At 39.0% G+C, this 26,281-nt stretch overlaps 1 protein-coding gene across 3 annotated transcripts in view; it reads right to left on the minus strand.

Annotated features, from left to right (window-relative positions):
• Positions 1-1,135: 1,135 nt before the first annotated feature.
• The window catches only part of Dhx9 (DExH-box helicase 9), a 33,179-nt gene continuing 8,033 nt past the window's right edge, over positions 1,136-26,281 (minus strand). For 2 of the 3 annotated variants that reach the window (XM_042674229.1, XM_042674227.1), the window contains exons 6-28: positions 25,987-26,135; positions 23,739-23,785; positions 22,667-22,803; positions 21,617-21,706; positions 21,354-21,515; positions 20,333-20,410; positions 19,785-19,976; positions 15,968-16,109; positions 15,554-15,636; positions 13,216-13,372; positions 12,769-12,869; positions 10,995-11,208; positions 10,755-10,849; positions 10,213-10,286; positions 8,536-8,688; positions 7,037-7,197; positions 6,224-6,335; positions 5,440-5,601; positions 5,224-5,351; positions 4,574-4,803; positions 4,367-4,482; positions 3,079-3,279; positions 1,136-2,113 (exon numbers count right to left, since the gene is read on the minus strand). In XM_042674229.1, the coding sequence (XP_042530163.1) occupies positions 1,450-2,113; positions 3,079-3,279; positions 4,367-4,482; positions 4,574-4,803; positions 5,224-5,351; positions 5,440-5,601; positions 6,224-6,335; positions 7,037-7,197; positions 8,536-8,688; positions 10,213-10,286; positions 10,755-10,849; positions 10,995-11,208; positions 12,769-12,869; positions 13,216-13,372; positions 15,554-15,636; positions 15,968-16,109; positions 19,785-19,976; positions 20,333-20,410; positions 21,354-21,515; positions 21,617-21,706; positions 22,667-22,803; positions 23,739-23,785; positions 25,987-26,135 (3,648 nt within the window). In that variant the 3' untranslated portion in view covers positions 1,136-1,449. Of the gene's footprint in view, positions 2,114-3,078; positions 3,280-4,366; positions 4,483-4,573; positions 4,804-5,223; positions 5,352-5,439; positions 5,602-6,223; positions 6,336-7,036; positions 7,198-8,535; positions 8,689-10,212; positions 10,287-10,754; positions 10,850-10,994; positions 11,209-12,768; positions 12,870-13,215; positions 13,373-15,553; positions 15,637-15,967; positions 16,110-19,784; positions 19,977-20,332; positions 20,411-21,353; positions 21,516-21,616; positions 21,707-22,666; positions 22,804-23,738; positions 23,786-24,560; positions 24,650-25,986; positions 26,136-26,281 lie in introns of those variants that run through there. The other variant, XM_042674230.1, reaches the window with a different exon arrangement.

The following is a 26,281-nucleotide window of genomic DNA, read 5'->3' on the forward strand; positions in this document are numbered from 1 at the left end:
GGACAGATTTATTTTTATAAAACCACATCAGGGAAAATGCATGATTTAAGGAATTAAGTTAAAAACTTGGAAAAACCCCACAAGTTTGAAAAATACACTTTATTTGTGATTGTGGGATATCTTAGCAAAGATTCATGTCCAGCAGGCAGTTTTTTTTTTTTAACAAGTTTGGTATTCAGAAATGAAGCACTAGTTTGAGAATATGGATTTTTTTATTCACAATTATCAACCAGTTTCAGAAGAATCTAAAGCTAGGATAAGGGACTTGATAAAAACAAGAATCACTGGCCTTACAACAGTGAAGAATGAGGATGTTAAACACCACTACTAAAACAAAATACATTTTGTGCACAAACATCCAGTTACAGAAAGCAAATCCAAGCAGGTATCAGTGGCTCATGATTGTAATCCTAGCTACTCAAAAGGCTGAGACCTTGAGGATTTCGGTTGCAAGTCAGCCTGGGGAGAAGAGTCCACTCAACTGCATCTTCTGTAACTAGCAAAAAAAACCAAAAAACAAAAAAAAAAAACACACCCAGCAGACTAGAGGTATGGCTCAAATGGTAGGGTGCCAGACAAAAGCAAAAAAAGCCAAGCAGAAACTTGAGGCCTTTCATTCCAAGCACCAAAACAGATGTTAGCCCAAGAATGTCTAATCTAAAGTCAATGCACTCTCTACATTGTGCTTTCAACATGGGAAATTATGAAAGTTCACTAGAAATTCTAACTTGTACAATCAAGTATCTTTTGAAATACATTTTACTATAGACAAATACGAAATATACCTCCCTGATCCCAAATTCTAAACTTTATGCTTCCCTTGGACTGCCTAAAATAGACTTGACCCAGAGTTCTCCAGACTGATGCACTTTCTAAATGTCACATAATAGAAAACAAACTGATAGAGAAAAGAACATCCTGACCTTGGTCTTTAAACAAATCTTAGAAGAAAAAATGTTCAGCTTTAGGTTGACTATAAGAACTGCAATTTGATATCATGGTCATTCTCTGTTACAATGGCTAGTGTCACTTGGTATATGTTCCTTGAAATAGCGCAACTGGTCCCGACATTTAAAATAAATACAACTAGCATTGTAGAAACACTGTTGTGTGAGATTAATGGTCAACTACACAGTTGGGATTTATTGTGACACTTTATTTTTTACTGTATTAAATGAAGCCAAGAAAATACCAAGTTAATTTAAAAGGCAAATTTTTACTCCTTAAAAGAAAAAAAATACAAACTGGCATGGTGCTTGTATAATAGGTCATTGTATTTTACATAATATAAACAAAATCACTAACTCTATATGCTTGGTTTCCTTAAACTACAATAAACCACAGAATAGAAGGGAAATGAGTTTACTGATTTGGTGGAAATAAACATCTTGGGGAAAACATATAGCATGCTTAAAAAAAAACTATGCATAGGCACTGACATAACGAAGTTTAATAACCACCGCCTCCTCTCCCTTGTCCGAAGTAGCCTCCCCCATAGTTGCCCCGGCCACCGCCTCGCTGGAATCCTCCAGATCCTCTGTAGCCTCCTCCTCCAGATCCTCTGTAGTCCCCACCAGATCCTCTGTAGTCCCCCCCAAAGCCACCTCTATACCCCCCTTGTGAGCCTCCTCTAAAACCACCTCCACCTCCACCATATCCTCCCCGGTAAGAGTTGGAGCCACCACCATAGCCTCCACCACCTCCATAGTTTCTACCGCCAAAACCTCCACCACCTCCAAAACCTCCACCATTCCCTCCAAAGCCTCCTCCGTTCCCTCCAAAGCCACCATCATTTCCTCCAAAGCCTCCACCACCTCCATAGTTTCCTCCAAAGCCCCCTCCACTTCCACCTCCAAATCCTCCACCACTTCCACCGCCAAAGCCGCCACCGCCAAAGCCTCCACCACCGAAGCCACCTCCACTTCCTCCAAAGCCCCCACCACCTCCAAAGCCCCCACCACCATAGCCCCCACTACCATATCCCCCACCGCCATAGCCTCCACCACCATATCCCCCACCGCCATAGCCCCCACCACCATATCCAGAACCCCTTCGATATCCACTTCCATTATCATATCTGGCCATCTTGGGAGGACGTGGACCATCTCCATATCTAAGGAGAGCAAAAAACCCATATTAGTATCATATTCTTGCTTCATGTGGGTAAGTTTATCAAGATCCTACTTAAAAACAAACAGGCCAAGCATGGTTCTTCACACCTGCAATCCAAACTACATGGGATACATAGGTAAGAGGATCTCAGTTCCAGACTAGAATAAACACAAAGTATGACACTCAAGTTGAAAAACAACTTAAGCATATAGTGCTTAGAGGTATACTGCTTACCCAGCAAATATAATGACCCAAGTTTAAAGCCCAGTTCAAAGAAAACAAAGATGAGGCAAACAAAACATTAGGCAATGTCATTGTTTTAAGATAGTAGTACTGTTCTCCTTATCGCTAATACTAGTGTTTTTTGAGGAAGAAACAACCCCTCATTTTTCCTTTGTAGAGATGCCAGCACAGTAGGATGATCATCTTATTTCATTTTTGAGGTATGTTATCACACAATGGACTACACCTGTACTTTATTTTTTATTTTCCCGAGTCTTGGGGCTTGAATTGAGGGTCCATGAGTTTTTTTGCTCAAGCCTGGCACTCTACCACTGGAGCCACAATATCACTTCTGGCTTTTCTATTATGTGGTACTGAGGAATTGAATGTAGGACTTCATGCATGCTAGGTAACCACTAAGTTACATTCTCAGCCCTTACACATATACTTTTTTGGATCGGTTGTGGGGCTTGGAACTCTGGGCCTGTGTGCTGTCCTTGAGAACTGTAGTGCAAAGCTGCACACTTTAACCATCATTACCCGTTTTCTGGTGGTTAATTGGAAGTAAGAGTCTCATGGACCTTGATCCTCAGATCTCAGCCTCCTGAGTAGCTAGGATTACAGGCATGAACCACTGGCATCCGGCACACGTTAACACTGTGATGTTCCAGACTATAGGAACTTGAACTTGAGGTAAACATTAACATCTACTCTCTGACTTTCGATGGCAACTGAGTTACTCACCGTGCACCACCAATCATAAGGTTTATACCAGCGGCGGAGGGCCTAGAAATCTGGCGGATCATGTTCAGCATATGTTCATTTACAGGGTCCAACTGGCTGATGATATTAGGTTGTTTGGATACTTCAACAACCAGAGCTTCCATGGCTGCACGGAGGGCAGTGATACACGCAGCAGCTTCATGTGATATTTGCAGTCTGATCCTAAAATGGAGAAAAATAAAAATTATTCCTCAATTCACACAAGAAGTGAAATAAATCTAACTGATTAAGCACTAACTCAAGATTAGAATTGTCCTACACATGTTCATATCTGAAACTGTTCATACGGAAGAGTTATAAACAATAACTGAACACATTTATAAACAATGACAAAATATACCCAGTTCCTCATTTACATAACTGTAATCTCTTTTTACATAACACTTGTAAAATAGTATTAAATTTAAAAAACAGAATGCCTGGCACTGGTGGCTCACCAGTAATCCTAGCCACTGAGGAAGATGAGATCTGTGGATAGTGATTCAAAACTAGTCTGGGGAAGAAAGTATGTGAGACTCTTACCTCCAATAAACTACTCCGAAAATCCTAAGTGGCACTGTGGCTCAAGTGGTAGAGCCCTAGCCTTGAGCTGAAGAGCTGATGGACAGCACCCAGGCTTAGTTCAAGCCCCATGGCTCATCTCCCTACTCCTCAAAAATAGCAACAGCAATCTTCAATAACTTCCTAGTAAATGCTAGTTACTAGCTTTACTAGCTTGTGTTTGTATGCATTTACTTCTACCAAGTTAAAACTTCATAGGCTTACAGTCCCCTAACAAAACATGTAACTAAGCACTTACTGGAGATATCTAATTTTGCCATGTTTTTCTTTCTGCTTTTTCTGTTGGTTGTGGGGCCAGCTCTGGGCCTGGGTACTGTCTTTGAGCCTCTGTGTGCTCAAGGTTAGCACTCTAACACTTGAACCACAGCTCTGGTTTTTCAGTGGTTAACTGGAGGAAAGAGTATCAGAGGTGGGGGGGGGGGGGGGGGAGAGAATGGGGAGTCGGTAAGGGGAAACAAAGGAGGCAACAATGCTTGATAAGAAATGTACTCATTACCTTCCTCATGTAATTGTAACCCCTCTGTACAGTATTTTCACAATAGAAAAACTTATTAATCATAATTTCTAAAAGTATCACAGGTACTTTTGAGCCAGTGGACCCTGGGACCACATTTTCCTTATTGGATTTTAATCTGAACACATGTACATTGTAAGAAATTAGTTCATAATTTAGAACTGAGATCCTTACCAGTCATCTATAAAGACAATCTGCCCATCAGATTGGACTTTTTTGGAGGCAAAAAGAAGCAACTGCAAGGGGGTGACTAAGGTCATGCCTTTAGCAGAGATGGCTCGGGTTCGAATCTGTAATGGAAGAAAAACATGCAAATGGAAATGGTTAACACAACTGTCTAAGACTACCATATACCTATGCAATGAATTAACGCTGTGTTACCTTTTCACCAAACACAAAGAAGGGAGATGGGTACTTCATGTCTTGGCTGCTGAAAGGACAATTAACTGATGACTTGTGGATAAGGGCATTACGCCCTTCAGTGGTAAGAATCTTTCTCTTTTCCTTATGATAGCATACATTGGGATATACACCAAAGGCCAGGAGAGAGATTACAACATCCAAATTATTATCTGGTCCAGTGTTGGTGAACACTTGAGTCAACAAACAATCTGTCAAAAAAAAATCATTAAAAAACCTAGTTAACGGCGTAATCTTTCTATCACAGTTCCCTAAGTCACCTTTTCCAACAACTTGCTACAATTTTCTGAGAACTATCCCAATATAGACAAAGTTCAAGAAGAAATTTTAGTTGCCACAGTAAGAAAATATAAAAGTAGAGCACTGGGAATGTGGCTTAGTGGTAGAGTGCTTGCCTTGCACGCATGAATCCCTGGGTTCAATTCCTCAGTTTCACAGAAAAAGCCAGAAGGGGCACTGTGGCTCAAGTGGTACAGTGCTGGCCTTGAGCAAAAGCAGCTCTGGGACCCTGCCCAGGCACTGAGTCCAAGCCCCAGGACTGCCAATAAAATAAATGTGGAAAACTGGTACTAAGAACAGTTAGGAGCACAAGAAAAGGCAGGGGATCTTACCTTCTGGAAAACCAGAATTAATCAGAATTTCTTTCAGCTGAACTTTCGCCTCCCAAGTCATTCTTAGTGTAGCCATATTAAGTCTTTTGTGTTCACAAAAACGTATCTCTGCTTCCTCACCACCCATTCTATAATAACAAGATTATGAAACACTCACTTAGAATCTAAAGACAGTTCATGGAACAACTACAGCAAATCCTTTTCATTAAGTCATACCTAGCATCATCCCAGGCTTGGAACACTGATAAAAGAGCCACATGATCAGAAAATCGGTTTCCAGCAAAGTTCCTGTGGACATAGCCTAGTCGCTTTCCTTCATTTATGAAAGGTTCCGGAAAGCAGGTAGCAGCAGAAATGGTACAGACAGCATCTCCCACACTGAAACAACAGTTAAACACTAATTATATTCATGTTCCCAGTAGATTAGATACATGTAGTATATATCCTTGCTTTAAGTGTCATTATAGCCTAAATATATTGACTGGTGGAAAAACCTGACAAGTTCACACCTGCTTTCATCAGAATCACAAAGGGAAAAAAACTGATTGCTTACTTAAAATGTTTATATAAATTGTGGCCACATCCATTTTGTTCCATATTTTAGCTTTCTCTAATTTAGGTTTCTTAATCTTTAAACTTTCTGAAAAATAGGTTCCCCCTGTTGTAGAGTGGATCTTGCTTTTTATAGCAGCAGCTAATCTCCAATTCACAATGTTCCTGCCTCTGCCTCCCAAAGCATAGGACAACAGGAACACACCACCTCATCAACCTATTAAATCCCTTTTCCTAATGCTAATATTTCAAAAGCAATTAAATACAACTTTGGAAAGTAGCATACTTTATTCTCTTTGGAGAAATCAGAGCTTATCCCACATATTGGCCTGTTTAACTGTTCAGTTTTAATTTTACTTCTACCAAATATTTAGTTTTTTTAGCTATTACAGACAGGTTAAGAATATAAAGCTGTAGCATTATTCAACAAATTAAACAAAGCACTTACTAGAAAATACATCCCATTATCATCATTTTGCCAAAACGAGGCTCAATGGGGAGTTTAGCAAGGATTCGTCCCAGAGGGGTTAATTCATCATTGGCGTCTAATGCATCAAGTTCTGTGGAAAGACATTTTTCTTTGTAACAACTATAATCAAGGTCTTTTAGCACAGATTGACATTACTTTGTACATGAAGGCTTCAATAGAGTACAATTAAGATGTCATCACATGTTAATGAACAGTCAGGACCAAAACATTCTCACCCAAGGGGGGAGGGGGAGGAGTGTAACTGTGGAGTTGAGAGGGAGGAGATGGTAGGGGAAAAATAGAGGAGGCAACAATGTTTGACAAGAAATGTACTCATGACCTTGCTCATGTAACTGTAACCCTTCTGTTCAGTATATTTACAATAAAAAACGTTTTGATAAAAAAAAAAATTCTCACCCCAAAGTTAAAAACAATTACAGGAGCATTAAAATATGAAAGCAGCACTAGTAATTCAGCCCTGTAGGGTTAATCTGATATAGCCCATGAAAACTATAATCCCAGTAACAGAATAAAAGCATGTATGTTTAAGAGATTACCTAAAACATTACAAGTCTCATGAGTAGTTTACGTTCTGGTATTAGTTATGACATCCTGCCTTGTCTTAAATATTTTACCAATCCATCTCATAATAATTAGGGAACACTAATTACACACATCTAATAACTATCTACATGAAGTACTAAGGTCTTGTTACCAGAGTTGAGTCCATATTCAAGAACAGACTGTTTAATTGACATCTATTTTGGTTAAGCAATCTACAGTCTCACATACCTCTGAGAGTATGCTCTGCTTCAATCACTGCATCCAAAGGTGGGGGTTCAATTGCCTTGGCTAGGAATTGACCAATTCCTCCCAGACGCAGTAGTTTTATGCTCAAAGCAATTTCATGCAATGGTGTGCGAAACATCTCTGGTGTCATGTGGGTTTCAAGTCTAAGAGAAAAATGTAACCATTGTCTCTGTGTACACACCCATCAGCATAACAAAATACCAAACAGAGTCAGTTACAGTTGCTTTCCTTAAACATAATGGCCTTACCACTGAAAAGTGACAAGAGGAAAAGTGATCCTATTCATAGGCTTTTATTCTTTTTTTTTTTTTTGGGCCGTGGGGCTTGAACTCTGGCCTTGGGCCCTGTCCCTGTGCTCTTCAGCTCAAGGCCAGTACTCTACCACTTGAGCCACAGCACCACTTCCGGTTTCCTGGTGGTTTATTGGAGGTAAGAGTCTCATGGACTTTCCTGCCCGGGCTGGCTTTGAACCCCAATCCTCAGATCTCAGCCTCCTGAGTAGCTAAGACTACAGGCGTGAGCCATCAGCGCCAGGCGATGGCTTTCATTCTTGAAACACAATTAACATGGATTAAAAATGGGGCTAAATAAACTTTTACATGTTGTCTAACTTCTTATTCCATACAAGTTCAGTGCCATTGGGAAAATCTTACAAATCATTTAGCCATTATAAATCTAGTGAACATGTCCCTATACACCTCAGGTGTAGAAGGGAAACACTAAGCCTTTAATTAATGAGTTTTTTTTTGAGCCTTACAAAAAGGTCATTAACAATCCAGGAAACCAGTGGCTCATACCTGAGATATGATCACAGTTCAAAGCCACAGGAACTTCTATGAGATTCCAACTTAGGTTTAAAGTAGACCACCAGCCTTGAGCAAAATGAAAGCTCAGGGACAGTGCCTAGGTCCTAATTTCAAGCCACAAAAAAAAATACAAAACTTGTTATTATGGACTGGGAATGTAGAGTGCTTGCTTGCAAGAAACCCTTGCTTCTGGATTTGATTCCTCAGTACCATATATAAACAGGCAAAGCTGGAAGTAGTGCTGTGACTCAAGTGCTAGAGTGCTATCCTTGAGCAAATGAAGCTCAGAACAGTGCCCAAGTCCTGAGTTCTAGCCCAGGACTGGGCAAAAACAAATCACTGGAATTCATACTCCCTTGACTTAATAGATATTTTTTTTTTTGCTTTCAAATTTTACAAAGTACCCAAAGACACATGTAACAGTATAAAACCTGTAATTTCAAAGTTAAGAAGCTATGTGAACACAAAATAATGCTCATTTATCCTTTCACCAAGTAACACAATTTCTGACCTCTTTACATTCCTAGGATAGATTAAGATAAATTTTCCCCAACATATTGAGCTGAAGACACTCATGCAGAGTTCATAACAATAAAGGAACACGAGAACGAGAAAATCTGCATGCAGACAGGGTATTTAAAAGTTTTTTTTAAAAGAAGAACTTGAATTGGTTACCTCTCAAAACGAGCTCGACTACAAAGATGAAAGCAAAACCCAGGACGTACACGACCCGCTCTACCTTTCCTCTGTTCGAGGTTTGTTTTAGATGCCCATACTGTAGCATAGTTGGTCATGTTGTTATGAGCAGTAAACAGTTTCACTTTCTGCCTAAATAGCAAAACATAGTTAATTATAAACCAAATACTCAATAAATGCTGTTAACAACTAATATATAATCACCAAGGGACCATTTATGAATAGCACAAGTAAGAATAAGCAGCAACCAGATTCTACTCTTTTAGCTCTTCTAAAAGGCAATATAAAATGTGCTATATACTAGCTGACTGCTTTGGCAAGGTTACTATATCACCACTTCATCTAACAATGAAAACTCAGTATATCCATCTTCTTATAAATATGGAATGAGTTAACTTAAATTTAGTGATAATTATTCAAACCACGCCCATCCCAAAGATTAATGTTACTATTTCTATGATGTAAGATTATGTATGAAACTACACAGTATGTTGCACATTTCGTGCTATATACATCAATGGTACCATCATTATCTGTTTGAACCCATATTTTAAATAGGCCTTCTAAATTATACCTAAAAGCAGCTATTCATCTATAAGGAATTTTCCACCAGCATAGACCAAGGGACTTCAATGAAACAACAGAGTAGGACTGGGAAGGTAATAGAGTGCTTGCGCTGCATGCATAAGGCCCTAGGTTCAATTCCTCAGCACCACATAAGCACAAAAAGCCCGCTGTGGCTCAGTGGTAGAGTGCTAACCTTAAGCTGAAGAGCAGTCTCCAAGTCAAACAAACACACCATGGGGTAGCAGTGTGCTGGTAGACCACATCTATAATCCTAGCTATTCAGGACCGTTGAAATCTGAGGACTGTAGTTCAAAGGCAGCCCAGGCAGTAAAGTCTCTTAACGAAAAAGCTAGAAGTGGCCCTCAGGCTTCAGTGCTAGAGCACTAGCCATAAGCAAAAAGGGAAAAACAAAAAAAACCACCTTGGTGTACAAGTTAACCAGGTGAAAGCATTCTCTAACTGCACTAGCCTTACTACATTTTACATACACTCATTTACCAAATCTATTTTCAAGGTACATAGCAAACGTGAAAACTGGCCTCTTAACTCATATATACCTGGGCTGGCCTGGAGCTTATGATCCTAACTCAGACTGAAGCTGAAATTACATCATGTTGGCTACAGTAGCCTGCCTATTAAATATGTGTTTTTTCACTGATATCAAGTTTTTCTTATGTATGCTGGGCAATTGAGACTTGAAAAGTCTTTTTGCTTTATTCTGTGGATAGGGTGCTTTGTTTATACTTGAGCGTGGTCTTAACTCTTACCTAGCTAGCATTACAGATGCAGTCTGCAATACCATCTTTCTCAGTATTGCTGTGAACATTGTAAACAATAGAAAAAGAGAAAAATATCTGCTGATATAAACACTAAAAAGGAACCAGAAAGTACAATGTTAAACTTGGTTCCTTACTTCTGTAACTTGATTAGTGAATATGAGTAAGAATTAACTCTTAATTACTGCCCATAGCTAGTCTAATTCTGAAGGTATAAAGTCTAGAAGTAAGCCTCTTAAAGAGAAATTAATTTGTTTATGGACTCTCAATTCCTAACACATAAATAGGCAAAGAGATCTCTTTCGGGACTTACTTGCAAGAGTCAATGACATAAACAACATCATTTATGGTGATACTTGTTTCAGCAATATTTGTAGACAAAATAACCTGAAAGAAAAATTACAGTTAAGAAAATGATTGAATTACTTGCCCATGAGGGAGATAATGAAGAACATACTAAGCTTAAAAAAGACTTTTATCCTCTTTCACTTTGATTGCTTAAAAATTGATGACTCATTGAAAGCTTTTTTTTTTTTTTTGGTCGGTTATGGGGCTTGAACTCTGGGCTTGGGAACACTGTCCTTGTGCTCTTCAGCTCAAGGCGAGCACTCTCCCGCTAGAGCCACATCGCCACTTCCGGTTTTCTAGTGGTCTGTTGGAGATAAGAGTCTCACGGACTTTCCTGACCGGGCTGGCTTTGAACCGTGATTCTCAGATCTCAGCCTCCTGAGTAGCGAGGATTACAGGCGTGAGCCACCAGCGCCCGCCTCTTTGAAAGCTTCTAACACTGTATGTATGTATGTATGTACGTACAACCTACTTCTAACATCCATCAGTATAATGGTTAGCATTTACCTTGGTTACTCCAACTGGTACTGGATCAAATACTTTCCGTTGTTCTTCTCGGGGAATCTGAGAATGTAGAGGTAGAATCTGATACCTGTGGCTTCCTGTAAACAATACAGAAAGATTAAGAGGTAAGAACAGGAGCTGGTTTAAAAGTAATCACACATATTTCTATTTAAAAAGATCAAATTTATATCCACATTTCTACTTCCAAATATAAGGACTGAAAAAGAAAAAAAAATTTCTTACCAAAATGTGGGTTCATTTCCAAATGCTTCTGCATAGTATATATCAAATTCCAGCCAGGCAAAAAAACCAACACAGCTCCAGGTACATTAAGAGTTTCTATGTATTTAAGTAGAGCTTCAATGAGCTCAAATGGAGTTTCTTTTTCATTCAGCTGAGACATGCTCATCTTTGTTTCTGGACCATATTCATCCCCACATATCAGGTTGCAATTTGCCTGCAAAACCAAAACAGCATATTTTGTATTGTCTCAATCTCAAAAAGGTTCTTGTTGACTAATTCTCACACACTACAACTTTTTTTTTTTGATGGATCTAGCAATCTACCATTTGAGCCACAGTGCCACTTCTGGCTTTTTCCTTAGACAAATTGAGTTTCAAGGGCCTGGTGCCAGTGGCTGACACCTATAATCCTACCTTTACTAAGGAGGGTAAGATCTGAGAATCAAAGCCAGCCCAAGAAGGAAAGTCTGAGACTCTTACCTCCAATAAACCACTCAGAAAAAGCCCGAAGTGACACTGTGGCTCAAGTGGCAGAGCACTAGCCTTGAGTATGGAGGCTCAAGGACTGAGCCCAGGCCCTAAGGTCAAGCCGCAGGACCCCCATAACCCCCCAAAAAAGCTGGATATAGAGATTGACTAAAGTGGCAGAGGACTAGCCTTTAGCATAAGCCAAGGAGAGTGCAGGCCCTGAGTTCAAGTCCCAGCAAAATAAGAACCAGTCTTACAGGCACTGGTGGCTCACACTTGTAATACTGCTACTCAAGAGGCTGAGATCTGAGGACTGCAGTTCACAGCCAGTCTGGGCAGGAAAGTCCATTAAACACTTATCTCCCATTAGCTACCAGAAAACTGGAAGTTTTCTAGAGTGCTGTGGCTCTAGTGGTAGAGTGTTGGCCTTGAGCTGAGAGACAGTAAGCACCCAGGCCCAGAGTTCAAGCCCTATGAGCAAATCAATCAATCAATTAATCAATCTCAGGGACTTTTTTGCCTCTGCTGTCTTCAACTCACTCTTCAGATCCGGGCCTGTTCAGTAGCTAGGATTATAAGTGTAAGCCACTGATGATCCAAAAAATTTTAAATTTTAGTATTTTATTCTGAAAGACTACTGCTGAAAACTTGTGTTTCTAATGACAATTAACTCTTGGTCTCAAGTATGTAGAAAAAATAAATTGTTAAAGTCGGTCCTATTTCCCCTGCTTATTTTTTAACTTGCTATTGATATCCTTAGATCTTTTGACTGAAGGGATGGAGTCTCACATTACTTCTACCTCTGTATTACTGGCTATCATACAGCCTGCCTAGCAAGCACACCACATGATAAACCCAGGAACTGCCAACACTGTTTCTTTCTCTGAAATCCTCGTAACTTATTTAATACTCTCTACTGGGGATCACTGTACTGTTTATTTAAATTAGGATTCTAACTGCTGCTACCAAAATATTAATATGAGAATCATCTAAGCAACTTGATTGGTTAGACAAAGAGTCTCCTTTTCTACAAGCTTCCCTATGCTGTGACATAAAAGAAAACACTTTCTGCAGTGAAATAACTTGGTATGAATTACCTTTAACCCTAATAACCTTCAAATGTCATGTTCTTTGGACTTTTATTACAGATGATTTATTCATGGCCAAAGAGATAATGACCAACCCCAATGAAATATGCAAATTATGCAGATAGCAATTACAGGCAAATTTTAAGCTTGTTGTAATGCTTATTTTGTCTTTTCTCCAACAATTGCCCACAAAAAAAATTCCTCACAGAATGTACTTACATCATCATCCTCACCACCATCATCTTCTTTGTCCTTCTTTTTCTTATCCTTTGGTGGAGGAATAAATTGGGTCATCTGAATGCAGTCTTCCAGAAAATATTCTGCCAATGATAATTCAGGTAAGTATGAGTTATCAACTTTAACACTTGCAGCAGAGTTTAAGAACTCTTTTGTTTTTTTTGGGTCCGGTCGTGGGGCCTGAACTCTGGGCCTGGGCGCTGTCCCTCAGCTCTTCAGCTCAAGACTAGCGCTCTACCCAGGAATGTCTGTGAGATTCCTATCTTCAATAAATCACCAGAAAACCGGAAGTGGCACTGTGGCACAAGTGGGCCCAGAGTTCAAGGCCCATGACCAACAAAAAAAAATTTTTTTAATCCCTGGTATTACGACAATCCAAATCCTACTGAACAGTACGTTCACCTTTTAACCCCATCCCCTCAAATGTACCTTGAACCGGGTAAGTCCGCCCATAAACTTCAATGATGGGACAATTGAAGAAATATTCACAAAACATGGTAGTATCGATAGTAGCAGACATAAGAACAATTCGAACTTCAGGATAAGCCAGAACTACATCACGCAGTACTACCAGAAGGAAATCAGTCTATTAAAAAGAAAACAGAAGTGCGACTTACAGGATGTTGTTAATGTGTAGAAATATAAGAACAGCCCTCATTTTAAAACACAAAACATACAATCCCCACAAGCCAACAAGAAATCAGTGGATGAATTAAACTATGCTAGGCATCAGTGGCTCATACATATAATCTTAACTAGACAGGAGGCTAAGATCAGAGGATTGCAATTCAAAGCCAACCGGGCAATCAAGTCCACTAGACATGTTTTATTTTGTCAGTTGTTGGGTTTGAATTCAGGACCTGGGTGCTATCCCTGATCTTTTTTTACTGAAGACTAGTGCTCTACCACATTGAGTCACATTGTCACTTGTTTTTTTAGTGGTTAATTAGACAAGATCTTAGCTTCCTGAGTAGCTACAATTACAGGCATGAGCAACTAGTGATCAGCTAAGTAGACTAGACTTTTATCTACAAATTAACCACCAAAATATAGGAGGTAATAATAGGGCATCAGCCTTGAATGAAGGCTGAGGAACAGTGCCCTTTAAGAGAAACTACACTAGGCCGGGAATGTGGCTTGTTCATCATGAGCGAAGCCCTGGGTATTCCTCAGTACCACAAAAACAGAAAAAGTGGTAGCCTTGTGCAATAAAGCTGAAAGCTCAGGGATGGTGTCCAGGCACAAAGTTCAAGCCCTGGGACTGGCAAAAAAAAAAAAAAAAAAGTAAGCTACACTTTAATATATATAACTGCATAAAAATTGGTACGTCTCCATCACTGTCATTTAAGTTTAATTACAGAAGTGGACAAAGCATTTTTTTGTGGTCTTGTGGCTTTTACTTTCCTACTTAATCATTGAAATCTTCAACAACCTTATCAAAGTTACTTTAACAAAATACTAATGACTTATGATATTGTAATACTTTAAATGCTAAGACTATAGACATGTTAACATGCAAGACTACTGAAATACAGACAGATGGTACCTAAGATGATCTGTGTTCAAAGGCATAATGCTGCATCCAGCTTTCTTGGGGTGGTTAGTGTTGTCTTATAGACAAGACATTCCTAACCCAGGTAGACTTTGTACTGTGATCAGACCTCAGCTTCCTGAACAGCTAGGATTATAGGTGTGAGACACCTGTGTCCAGTTGATATAATTATGAGATTAATTTTTAACATTTCCACGTGTGAAAATAGAACAATGAAACCTGAAATTGTTTTAAGTAGTAAAAGTATAGGTAAGGAGGTTGGAGGATATGGTATGTAGTATCTGTCAGTGTAGTCATACAGAAAGCTGACACCCATTTTGTCAAAGACCAAGAGAGATAAAGGTCAGAAATAAATTCTAGTTTCTTTCCTAAATTTGGATGTACTATCATTAACTATATAAAGGGATCGAAACATTCCAACTGACAATTATGTTAAAAATTTACAATTTATCAGATAAATTTGCAATTTAAAAACTCTAATCACCATAAAACTTCATTAGGTTTTAACTCAGCCACCAATTAGGTTCACTTGTAAAAAACTATAAGCTCTAGAACTGTAGCTACTTTTACATTAAAAGGCTTTTTGAGCCAGGCGCTGGTGGCTCATGCCTGTAATTCCACCTACTCAGGAGTCAGATCTGAGGATTGCAGTTCAAAGCCAGCCCAGGCAGGAAAGTCTGCGAGACTTTGTTTTATTTAGTTGTGGGGCTTGAACTCTGGGCTTTGGCTCTGTCCCGAGCTCTTCAGCTCAAGGCTACTCTACCAGTTGAGCCATAGCGCCACTTCTGGCTTTTTCTGCTTATGTGGTGCTGAGGAACCGAACCCAAGGCCTCATGCATGCAAGGAAAGCACTCTACCACTGAGCTACCTTCCCAGCCCAGAAACTCTTATCTCCAATAAACCACCAGAAAACTGGAAGTGGCACTGTGGGTCAACTGGTAGAGTTCTAGCCTTGAGCTCAAGATTTGAGGCCCAGAATTCAAGCCCCAGGAAGACCAAAAAAAAAAAAAAAAAAAAGAAAAGGCTTTTTGGAGTGTTTCCTAGACTTAACATAATGGACGGACTTCATAATAAGGAGTTATCATCTCTGTGATTGTGAAAGTTTTGAGGATGAATAATATATTAATGGTATAATTAATGGGAAAATAGAGCACTTCCCCACGCTCTCCCAAGTAGATAGCTTTAGTATGTGAAAGTAACTCACAAATAACTTACATTAATGTCTCTTTCATGTATTTCATCCACTATTACATGACTGATGCCTCGGATGCCTGCTTCTAGTTTTCTTAGGAGCACACCTAGAAAATAAAATCAGAGCAATTGGGAGATTTTCCATGGCTGATACAGGTACAAAAAGTATATATTCAGAATCAAAGCAAATATCCAATTATCCACACCTCAATATCCCCAGTTCAGGAAATAGCATACATACTCAAAGGTGGTAATGTAGTCAACAATTTTCTTAAATGAATTCATGATTTTATGTCTGTTGAAACACTATTATCACTCTCACAGTCAATTAAAAGTTATATTTAAACAAGATGTTCAGATTATTTCTAACCATTCTTCTCAGTTACTACATTCAGTAAACATGACGAATCCCAAATAAAATCAAAATACATTACTGACCTACAGTACAAAACATTATGCTTGCATGAGGACGTGGAAGTATAGATTCAAACCGAACACTATAACCACAGCTTTTTCCAGGTTCTTCACCTCTCTCATATGCAACTCGCTCTGCCACAGAGACTGCACTGATTCTCCTGGGCTGAAACAAGAAAAAAGTGATTTAAAATCAGGGTCTCGGGTGGCAACGTACCTTTAACAGTACAGGGCTTGCTTGCCTAGCATCCATGAAACCCTGGGTTTGATTCCTCAACACTACATAATCAGAAAAGGCCAGAAGTGGCACGGTGGCTCAAGTGGCAGAGTGATAGCTTTGCGCAAAACAAGCTTAGGGACAGTGCCCCACGACTGGCAACAAAAGAAAACAAAACCAGGGTCTCAACTGGGCTCCAGTGGCTCATATCTCTAACCCTAGCTATTCAGGAGGGTGAGATAGAAGGATTGTACTTCAAAGCCAACCAGGGCAGTAAAGTGTGAGAATTTGATGGCTAATCTCCAACCTGTAATCAAAAAGTCGAAGTGGCACTGTGGCTCAAAGTGGTGGAGCATTAGCCTTGGAAAAGAAGAGCTCAATGATAGCAACTAAGTCAAGTTCAATTTCCACAACTGACCAGAAAGAAAAAACCAAAATAACAAGGTCACCATATGCAACTTATTCTGCCTTACCCTTTTTAAAAAAACTTATTCATTATTTTCAGTGGTGGTGCTTGAACTCTGGGACTAGATGCTGTCCCTGAGCTCTTCAGCTCAAGGTGAAGCACTCTACCACTTGAGCCATAACATCACTTCAAGTTTTCTGGTGGGCATTTGGAGGGAAGAATCTTAAACCATGATGCTCAGATCTCAGCATCCACAATTGATAGGATTACATGCGTGAAGTGAACCACCAGGGCTCAGCACACCTAATGTTTTTGGTACGGTAACATTCTGCTGTAAGGCATAATTTTACAGAACATTACAGAACTTTAACCAGGACACTATAATAAATAGGAAGGTCAATGTTTTAGACAGCTCAAATGCTAAATTTTATTATGTTCATATTTAAACTAAAGCTTTAGTTATAAATACAATAAATTTAAGGCTTGTAATTTATATTGATTTTTCCAATTAAAAAGCTTTTAATATAAAATTTCTCTCTTTTTTTTTGGTCCGGTCGTGGAGCTTGAACTCTGGGCCTGGGTGCTGTCCCTCAGCTCTTCAGCTCAAGGCTAGTGCTCTACCAGTTGAGCCACAGCACCACTTCTGGGTTTTTTCTTTTTGCTTATGTGGTACTGAGGAATCGAACCCAGGGCCTCACGCATGCAAGGCAAGTGCTCTTACCACTGAGCTACCTTCCCAGCCCAAATTTCTAATTTTTTAAAACTACATTTTAAAAACACCAAATGATTAATACTACTATAATTTTGTATCCATTATAACTGAAGTTTCCTATCTCCCCAGTGTACAACACAATCTTAATTTGTAGGCCACTCTTGTGTTTTTTTTTTTTTGCCAATCCTGGGACTTGAACTCAGGGTCTGGGCTCTGTCCCTGAGCCTCTCTGTGCTCAAGGCTAGCGCTGCTCTACCACTTGACCCACAGCACCATTTCCAGTTTTTTCTGTTTATGTGGTAGTGAGGACTCAAACTCAAGGCTTCATGCATGCTAGGCAAGCACTGTGCCAATAACCCATGCCTCCAGCCAGGCCACTATATTTTCGACGTGCCAAAGGACTGTTGGAACAACAGAAATTTATTGACTGGGGTATTTTTTTTTAAATAGTCTGAAGTTCATTCATTTCTTTAAGAAGGGAGACATAATGGTACATGCTTAAACACCATGTTCAAGATCAGAGGCACAAAGACCCTGAGATCAAGGTCAGCTGAGATAGAGACCAAGACCCTGTCTCAAAGACGAAATAGCCAGGCATCTGCAGAATATGCTTTCAATCCAAGTTTCTAAGGAGGCTGATTATGTAAGCATCATGGTTCAAAGCCACCCAGGGAAAAATGCAGAAGTGTATATACATACAAGTTCTGATGGTTCAACTCCTATAAGCTATAGCAGCTGTTTCAAGTCCAAAAGACTCTTTTCTCCAATTAACCAGCCAAATATCAGAAGAGGAACTGTGACTTTAAATAAGAGAATGCTGTAGGACACCAGTGGCTCCCACCTGTAATCCTAGCTACTCAGGAAGCTGAGATCTAAGGATCATGGTTCAAAGCCAGACCAGGCAGTAAAGTCTGTGAGACTCCTATCGTCAATTAACCACCAGAAAACTGGAAGTGGCTCAGAGCTGAGGGACACGCCCAGATTTCAGAGTTCAAGCCCCATGACAGAGAAAAAAATAAATGAAAAGGTAGAATGCTAAGTAAGGGACAATGTCCAGGCCCAAGTTCAAGTCCTAGCTGTCAACACAGAAACACAAACATCCTAACAAACAGGTATAAAGACCCTATATCTCAATCAAGTCAGGTATAGTGGCACGGATCCTTACTTAATCCTAGCTATGCAGGAGACATAAATAGGAGCATAGAAATCAAGACAAGCCAGGGAAAAGACCTTATTCTCAAAAGTAACAAAAAAAGACTAGGAGAACTAAGCACAGAATTAAAGGCATCTCTCTTTTATACAATGCTGACACCTTTAAGGGATCATCCCCTTGAATAAGCAAGATTGAGTGAAAGCTTCATCATTTTTCACTATACTAAAGATTTGTATCCTGCTTTGGGTATTGGACAAGAAACTAATCAATTTCAGAGCAAAAAGATGGGGAGCCGCTAGGCACTGGTGGCTCATGCCTGTAATTGTGGTTGAGAACAGCCCAGGCAAGAAAGTACATGAGACTCTGCTCTCCAATTCAAAATCCAAAAGTCTGGAAGTAGAGCTGTGGGCCTCAAGTGGTAGAGCACTAGCTTTGAGCACAAAAGCTCAGGGGCCATAACCAGGCCTATATCAAACCCCTGGACACATCTACATTAAAGTCAATAGGAAATGGTTCAACCTGAATGGAAAAGATCTTTAAGTTTCCTCCTACTTGCTTAATGCAAGTTAATAACTATATAGTAACTGCAGGACTTTGAGACTTTTTAAAATCCCAGTATTACACCACTTAATGTGTTATATTAGACAGTTTACTTAACCTCACTCAGTCTTATTAATGGAAAAATTAAGTATGATATGAACATTAAAAACTTCTAAAATATGGGGCTGGGAAGGTGGCTCAGTGGTAGTGCTTGCCTTACATGCATGAGGCCCTGGGTTCAATTCCCCAGCACCACATAAAAAAGAAAAAAAAAGGCCGAAGTGGCGCTGTGGCTCAAGTGGTAGAGTGCTAGCCTTGAGCTGAAGAGCTGAGGGACAGCGCCCAGGCCCAGAGTTCAGTCCCACGACGGGACCCAAAAAAAAAAAAAAAGTCAGGTGCCAGTGGCTCACACCTATAATCCTAGCTACTCAGGAAGCTGAGATCTGAGGATCCTGGCTCAATGCCAGCTAGGGCAGCAAAGTCCATGAGACTCAGCTCCAATAAACCACTCAAAACTGGAAGTGATACAGTGGGGCTCAAGTGGCAGAATGCTGCCTTGAGCTGAAGAACTGAGGGACAGAGTTCAGCCCCATGAGGGGGGGTAGGGGGGAAGATCAAGTTTTTAGAGTTGTGTGTGGAACATAGTAAATATTAACCATTACCTATTGTTTAGTTTTTACTTAATACAGAAATAACGAGTATTGGGAAGTGATTAACAATGATTCCCTTTAGCTCCTGTCTAGCTTACTAGCATAGGATACTGGAGATTAGGGATTTCTTTCCAGCTATCCACACTTATGGCTTGTTACTTACCTGAGTTACTACAATATTACATTCTGCGGCTCGGTCATTCTGAATAAAGTCATCTAAAATGAACTGTGGAACCTGTGTGGTTTTGCCACATCCAGTAGCCCCCCGGATAATAACTACTGAATTTTGACTAATTGCTTCCAGGATTTCACTTTCAAATTTCTTCACAGGCAGTAACTCTCTTTCCTGTAAGACCTGTGTTGGAAAAGTATTTAATCAGTAAAATTTCACTAGCATTTCCTTAATCCTATTGAGAAACCACACCAAAAATGTCAAATTTTTCCACTTACACTATATAGTAAAGACAATCATTTCTAAGCTCAATTCCCAGTCTGGTTTATCTAAGGGTATAGGGACTTTTATCTGTCTTCTTATGAAGGAATGAACATTATCTGCTATCTTATTGTACAGGTGATGGGTTAAATAAGTTGGGGAATGAGTATATTTCTTTTTGAACAGTGCCACCATCTCCCTCATTTTCTCCCAGTTTTTCCCTCCTTCCTCCTATTTGCTATCTTCTACCTGTAACTAGACGACTGTTTCAGACTTACAGCTTGCAAATTATGATCTTGTTCCATCTGGTACATTAATTCATTCTTGAGATCTGTGCTTATTTGTTCTGGAGTTGCCTGTAAAAATAGAAATGCAGAATTCATGATATAGCAGTGAAATACAATTAAATCTGCCGTAGTGGCAGATCTGTTATACATGGTTTTGATAATACACACTTAAAAACAAGCAAAATCTTAAGTTCTCAATCCATTCAGTATGTAATTCTGGAGACAGGTCTCATCCACTCCCTTAGGACTGTTTCCCTGGCATTTTAGGATAATATGCTACCTACCCACCAGCCAAAAAAAAGTGTCCCCAAAGCAAATTCCAAATTAATTTGCTGTGATTAAAGATTAAGAGAAATTTTTGGAGTTATAGAAAAATAGCCTAAGCCGGATACTAGTGGCTCATGCCTGTAATCTTAAACTATCCAGAACGCTGAAATCTGAGGATCATTGTGTCTGATGTTGTCCCAGGCAGGAAATGCCTGAGATTTATTTCAAATTAGTCACCAAAAAACTTGAAGTGGCACTTTGGCACAAAGTGGTATAGCTCTAGCCTTGAGTGATAGCTCAAGGTCAGCAGCCAGGCCCAGAGTTCAATCTCCATGATGGACCAAAAAAAGAAAAAAAAGAATAGCCCAGCTGGCACTGGTGGTACAAATTTATAATCCCAATCAGGAGACTGAGATTTGAGGACCAGGGTTCAGCATAAGCTCAACAGTATTATCAGTATAGTGAACACTCAGCACTTGTAGTAAAGCATTGACCTCTGCATCTTGAGCATGCCTAGATTTTCTGCAACAATGATCCTAAAAGTGGGGAATCTCTCTGATACTGTAGAGGTCACACAAAGAATGTTATGCACCTAAGCTTGTCTTATTGACAATTTTGTATGGTCTTTGATGTTATATATAAATGGGCTTTGGCAAAAAACAAAAAGATATTCATGCTTGCCTTAAGTAACACATCCACTGATAAGGTAAAACGTAAGACATATCAACAAGAACATTATACTCACAAAAGCCAAAGGCCCCTCATCAATGTTGCTGCTAGTCCAAGGATTCCAGTTGGACTGTGGAGGTGACCAAGGAACCACACCTACTTGATTTTGCCTCTGTGATGGTTCAAATTGAGCTAATTTTCCCATGTTGAGTTGGACTGGCATAGAAGGATCAACAGGCTATTAAATTAAAAAAAAAAAAAAATTAAAAATCATTTAAAAAATCAGTTCTTAAATGAGATATGTTCTACATGAGGTGACTAAAAAGCCTACATACTTACCGGGGGCACAATGTCAAGATTCAGCTCTTGAACAACATTTTGCAGTTGAAGCTCTAAATCTTGAGAGAGGAAAACTTTGTAAGGCTCCACCTACAGAAAAAAAATGAGTATTTATTAAACTAGGTAATATGAACACAACCGTACTAATATTGTAGAGCTGAGTATATAGCTGACAAGAGTAAACCTCAATTAAACTTAATGAGACAATGACTTCAAAAGTTTGAAACTCTACCCACTATTAACAGCATTTTGCCACAGAAGACAATTGATTAGTAAAATCTATTCCATGTTAATTTCCTATCTTTTTTAGGCCCTATACAGCTGCACAAAAGCTAAGAACTATCATTTGAACCTTGTCAGTTGTTTCCTTTTACTATTTTTTTTAACTTATTCCAATCCTCAGATCTCAGCCTCCTGAGTAGCTAGGATTACAGGTGTGAGCCACCGGCGCCCAGCTACTATTTCTTGAATAGAGCATATCACACTTTTGGGGGGAGTTGGTCTGGAAAGATACCATCCTCTTAATGCTTCCTGCCTCATTAGGATGTACAGTGTTTCCTCACACTAGGCTTTTAAAATTGGCCCAGGGTTGCCTCAAACTAAAATCATTTTATCCCATACCTCTGGAGTAGCTGGGATTGATTATAGCTGCTGTACCTGGGTTAATTTTGGACGAGATGTCTAGCTATACAACTTAGCCAAATAGTAAAATCTAACCCATGAAGCTATTATGTTTAGGCAAGGCCCCACCTTGATAAGTAGAGAGCTCTATCACTCGGCCAAGCCCACAACTCTAAGTTATTAAACTTAAGTAACCCAAACCAGGCTCTAGTGGCTGTAATCTTTACTCAGAAGACTAAAATCTTAAGATTACAGTCCAAAGCCAACACAGACAGCAAAGTCCATAAGACTCCTATCTCCAATAAACCACCATAAAGCCAGAAGGAGTATGGTAGACTGCTAGGCTTTTTAGGTAGAAAAAAACAGGATAGAAGCCATGTCCTGAATTCAAGCTCTAGCATTGACACACAAAATATGTAAATAACTTACTCTCTCTCCTTCTTTTTTCTTTGTCAGTCCAGAATAAGCTTCAATCACTCCAAGATGGTAGAGCTGTCTAACAAGTGATAGAGCACAGGACTGTGCTGCCAACTTCTTATTTGATCCATGTTCACGTGCAAAAATACCTAAAAAATGTTAAGTTCAGGATTAACAATAGCAGAATTACTCCTTAGTAAAGAACATTATGACATTATTAGGCACTAACATATCAAAGAAGCCTTAAAATACAATTGTATGCCCTAAAGTTTTAGTTTCTTTTCATTCTATTCACTAGCCCAATTAAATTCTACAACTTATAAATCATTAATGCAGGAAAAGATTAGTCCCTCTCTTTAAACTTGTAAGCTGAGCCCCACAATGTAATGTATAATTTATTCAAGGTCACACAATACTTGTTAGTAACAAAATTAGGCCAGGTGCTGGTAGCTCAAGCCTGTAATTCTAGCTACTCAAGAGGATGCCATCTGAAGGATCACAGTTTGAAGCCAGCTCTCAGCCAGTGAAGTCTATGAAACTTGTATCTCCAAATAATCACCAAAAAAACTAGGAGTGGAGCTGTGTGGCTAAAGTAGTAGAGTTCAAGATTTAAGCACAAAATCACAGGAACAGCACTAGGGCCCAAGCTCCAAGACCAGCACATAAAAATGAGAAATAGTGCTATTCTTTTGAGCATAACACCATCAGGCCTAAGAACAAAGAACACACCATCGTATCTTAGCTTTTTCAATCTATTCCTTGTATGATCCCCTGAGTAACTCTTCAACCTTGGCATGTATCTGGACCATGATCTGATGACACTGTCGATGATGACTGGCAAAAGCCATCCTGAGCAGCTCCTAGTTCAGAACAAGTACTTAACTTCTATTTGGATTAACTTCCTTATCTCAGGCTCTTAAGTAGGAATATGGTCTGATATATTTTATTAAGTTATCAAACCTCCACATATCAAACTTCCCTAGTATTATCTAACATCATACTATTACATTAATATAATAGTAGCTCAATATTTTAAGTTTGAAAAATCTCTCTAAACTTAAAGATCAAGTAAATAGTAACTTACGTCTGCCCAGCTGCTTGATATAAATGGTCATTTCTGCGATAAAGCTCCTGTAAAAACATACAAACAAGATTAGAAATTTCAGGAAAAAAAATACTAAGTCTCCCAAAGGAGGCTTTCTAACTGCTTTAGGCAAATCATAGCAAAAAAAAAAGGCGCGCTATTAACATTTATTTCTATCCAAACCTAGAAAAAAATATGTAAACTTTGCATAATATACAACATGGCACGAGACAGTTATCAGTTGATGAGCCTATTGTTCATAAAAAGAAAATGTTAGTGTTTTAGATTTCATATTTACTTACTGTCATTCCAAAGGTTGGTGGCAGATTAGCTAGAACACTTTCAAAGGAAAGGAACTTTCTACTTAGCTTTAAGCCAAAAAATAAGAGCAGGCAACAAACTCCAAATTATAGTTGTGATTAGCTTAAGATCCAGGTGGATAGGCCACTCATTATGGATAAAATCTGCTAAAATAGGCTAATGTATACCAACACTCATAATTATACCAGTAGCTCTTGGGACAGTATTCTACTCTCCCTATAGTTAGAAGCAGCCCTTGGTAAGAAATTTAATATATACCATATATACCATATACTTAAATCAGGCCCTAAGAATGAAAAGTATTTTTTCTCATGGCTTAATTCTAACAGATAGCAAGGAATGAATTGGGGGTATTAAGCAAGGGAAATAATTCACTTTAGAAATTATATATTCTGATCCTTTCGCTGCTCAGGTACATTCTGAACTTTGTGCTGTGAGTAAAAGGTTAGATGAAGCTTAAGAAAAAAATGTTAGTCTCCTTCCTATACTTCAAGAACTGACCTTCAGGCACAAGGGCTTCAGGGGTCAAAGGTCACTGGCTTTCAGGGAAACAACATCCACCCTTTCATTAATGACACCGATGACAATATGTTTCTCAGCCAGGCTTTAAAGTCAGCACTCAATCTCATTCTCCTCCACCTAGGGGGAACAGCGACACCAGAAATCAGTTTACAATAGTTTTCCATGTGATTGCTTAGTTCAGCCTAAGCATCAGCACATGTGTATATGAACACAGACCTCTGGTGTTGCTGTCTATTATGCCTTTCAATAAAGGACATACATAGAGCAATGTTGTCTCAGCTCCCCCAACTGTCAGCCTCCTATGTTGTCTTGTCCTGAATTATTTCTTTGGATCAGAAATCAATAAGATACTGACATAAAAAAAATGTTGCAATTGCAACAAGGAGCTTAAGGCACAGGTATCTTATTGTTCTCAAAATTACTAAGAGCTGTTAAGCCCAATTAAATAAGACAAAAAATACTTTTAAAATGAGACAAATTTGTCTTTCATTTATAAACTCAAGGTTTAGAAAAATCTGACATCAGATTTAGAAGCACAGAATTTAAGAATTCAGGACTAAACAAAACAGTGGGAAGCAGGAGGAGCTATGCTCTGATCATCCTTTTGATGATGTCAAAATTTTATTTTAGTAATTATTTTAGAGTTGTAGAATGTTTTAATTTTCAGGAAAAATGTATTTTCAATGTATTTTGAAAAAAATTTTGTAAATTAAGAATATCAAATCGAATCATTAGGTTTCCACAACATCCCATCTATTCCAATAAAAATAGTGCCCCCATAAGAATCTAATCCATATGAGCCTTCCTGGGAGTAATAAGCACTACACCCTGGAATGCTCTTAGGAATAACAGCAAGCAGGCTGAGAAACATACTGTCACATAGCAACTGGCCTTTATGTTCAATTTTATAAATTTAACAGAAAAAGAAAATGTCTACTAATTTAAACCACATACAAAGAATGAGGCTGTCCTTCAACTTTACAGCCCTCAGACTTCGACAGGCCTGTGAGCTGGAAACTTTCAAACTGAATTGACATTTGGACTAGAGGCAATACAATCTACAAAACTTACATACACATCTAACTTGACCTATTAAATAAGTAGTATTTTTAAATGCCTCTAATAATACATTAGCCAAATCACCATCAACTGCTGGTTACTTGTGGTGGTGACATTTGCGTCTCACATTCAAATGAGAACCTCAGAACTCTTACACATTTAACATTACAGCAAAAGCAAAACCACACAATAAACTGCACAATAAAAGTCAGTAATTCTTGTAGAAGGGTAATTTATTGTGCTTTCCATAATTCATGCCTGATCCACATTAAAATACAAGTGGGTAATGAATATCCAAACATCCATAACTTATTATAGAAGGAAAAAAAGAGTGAAACAAGCAAACCTGTTGTGATCTGGACCCACTTGGGTGTACTTATATTCTCCTTGGATATTTTCTTTTTGGAAATACTGGTTCAGACGAGCCTTAGCATTTTCCAAGGTCCAGTTTCCATGAAGCCCAGCATTTAAATCCACTTCTTCTGACTCTAAAGTCTGTGGAATCAATGATGATTAAATTTGGCTGCACTACTTTGGTTATGCATACTTTAAATACAGGTATTTACACTAGCATTTTTTTTGTATTATCTTATAATACAATTAAGTTCAGTTATGGTGCTGGGAATGAAAACACAGTGCTA

Source organism: Dipodomys spectabilis, unplaced genomic scaffold (assembly GCF_019054845.1).
Source record: "Dipodomys spectabilis isolate Male_0828 unplaced genomic scaffold, ASM1905484v1 ptg000019l, whole genome shotgun sequence".
NCBI lineage: Eukaryota > Metazoa > Chordata > Mammalia > Rodentia > Heteromyidae > Dipodomys > Dipodomys spectabilis.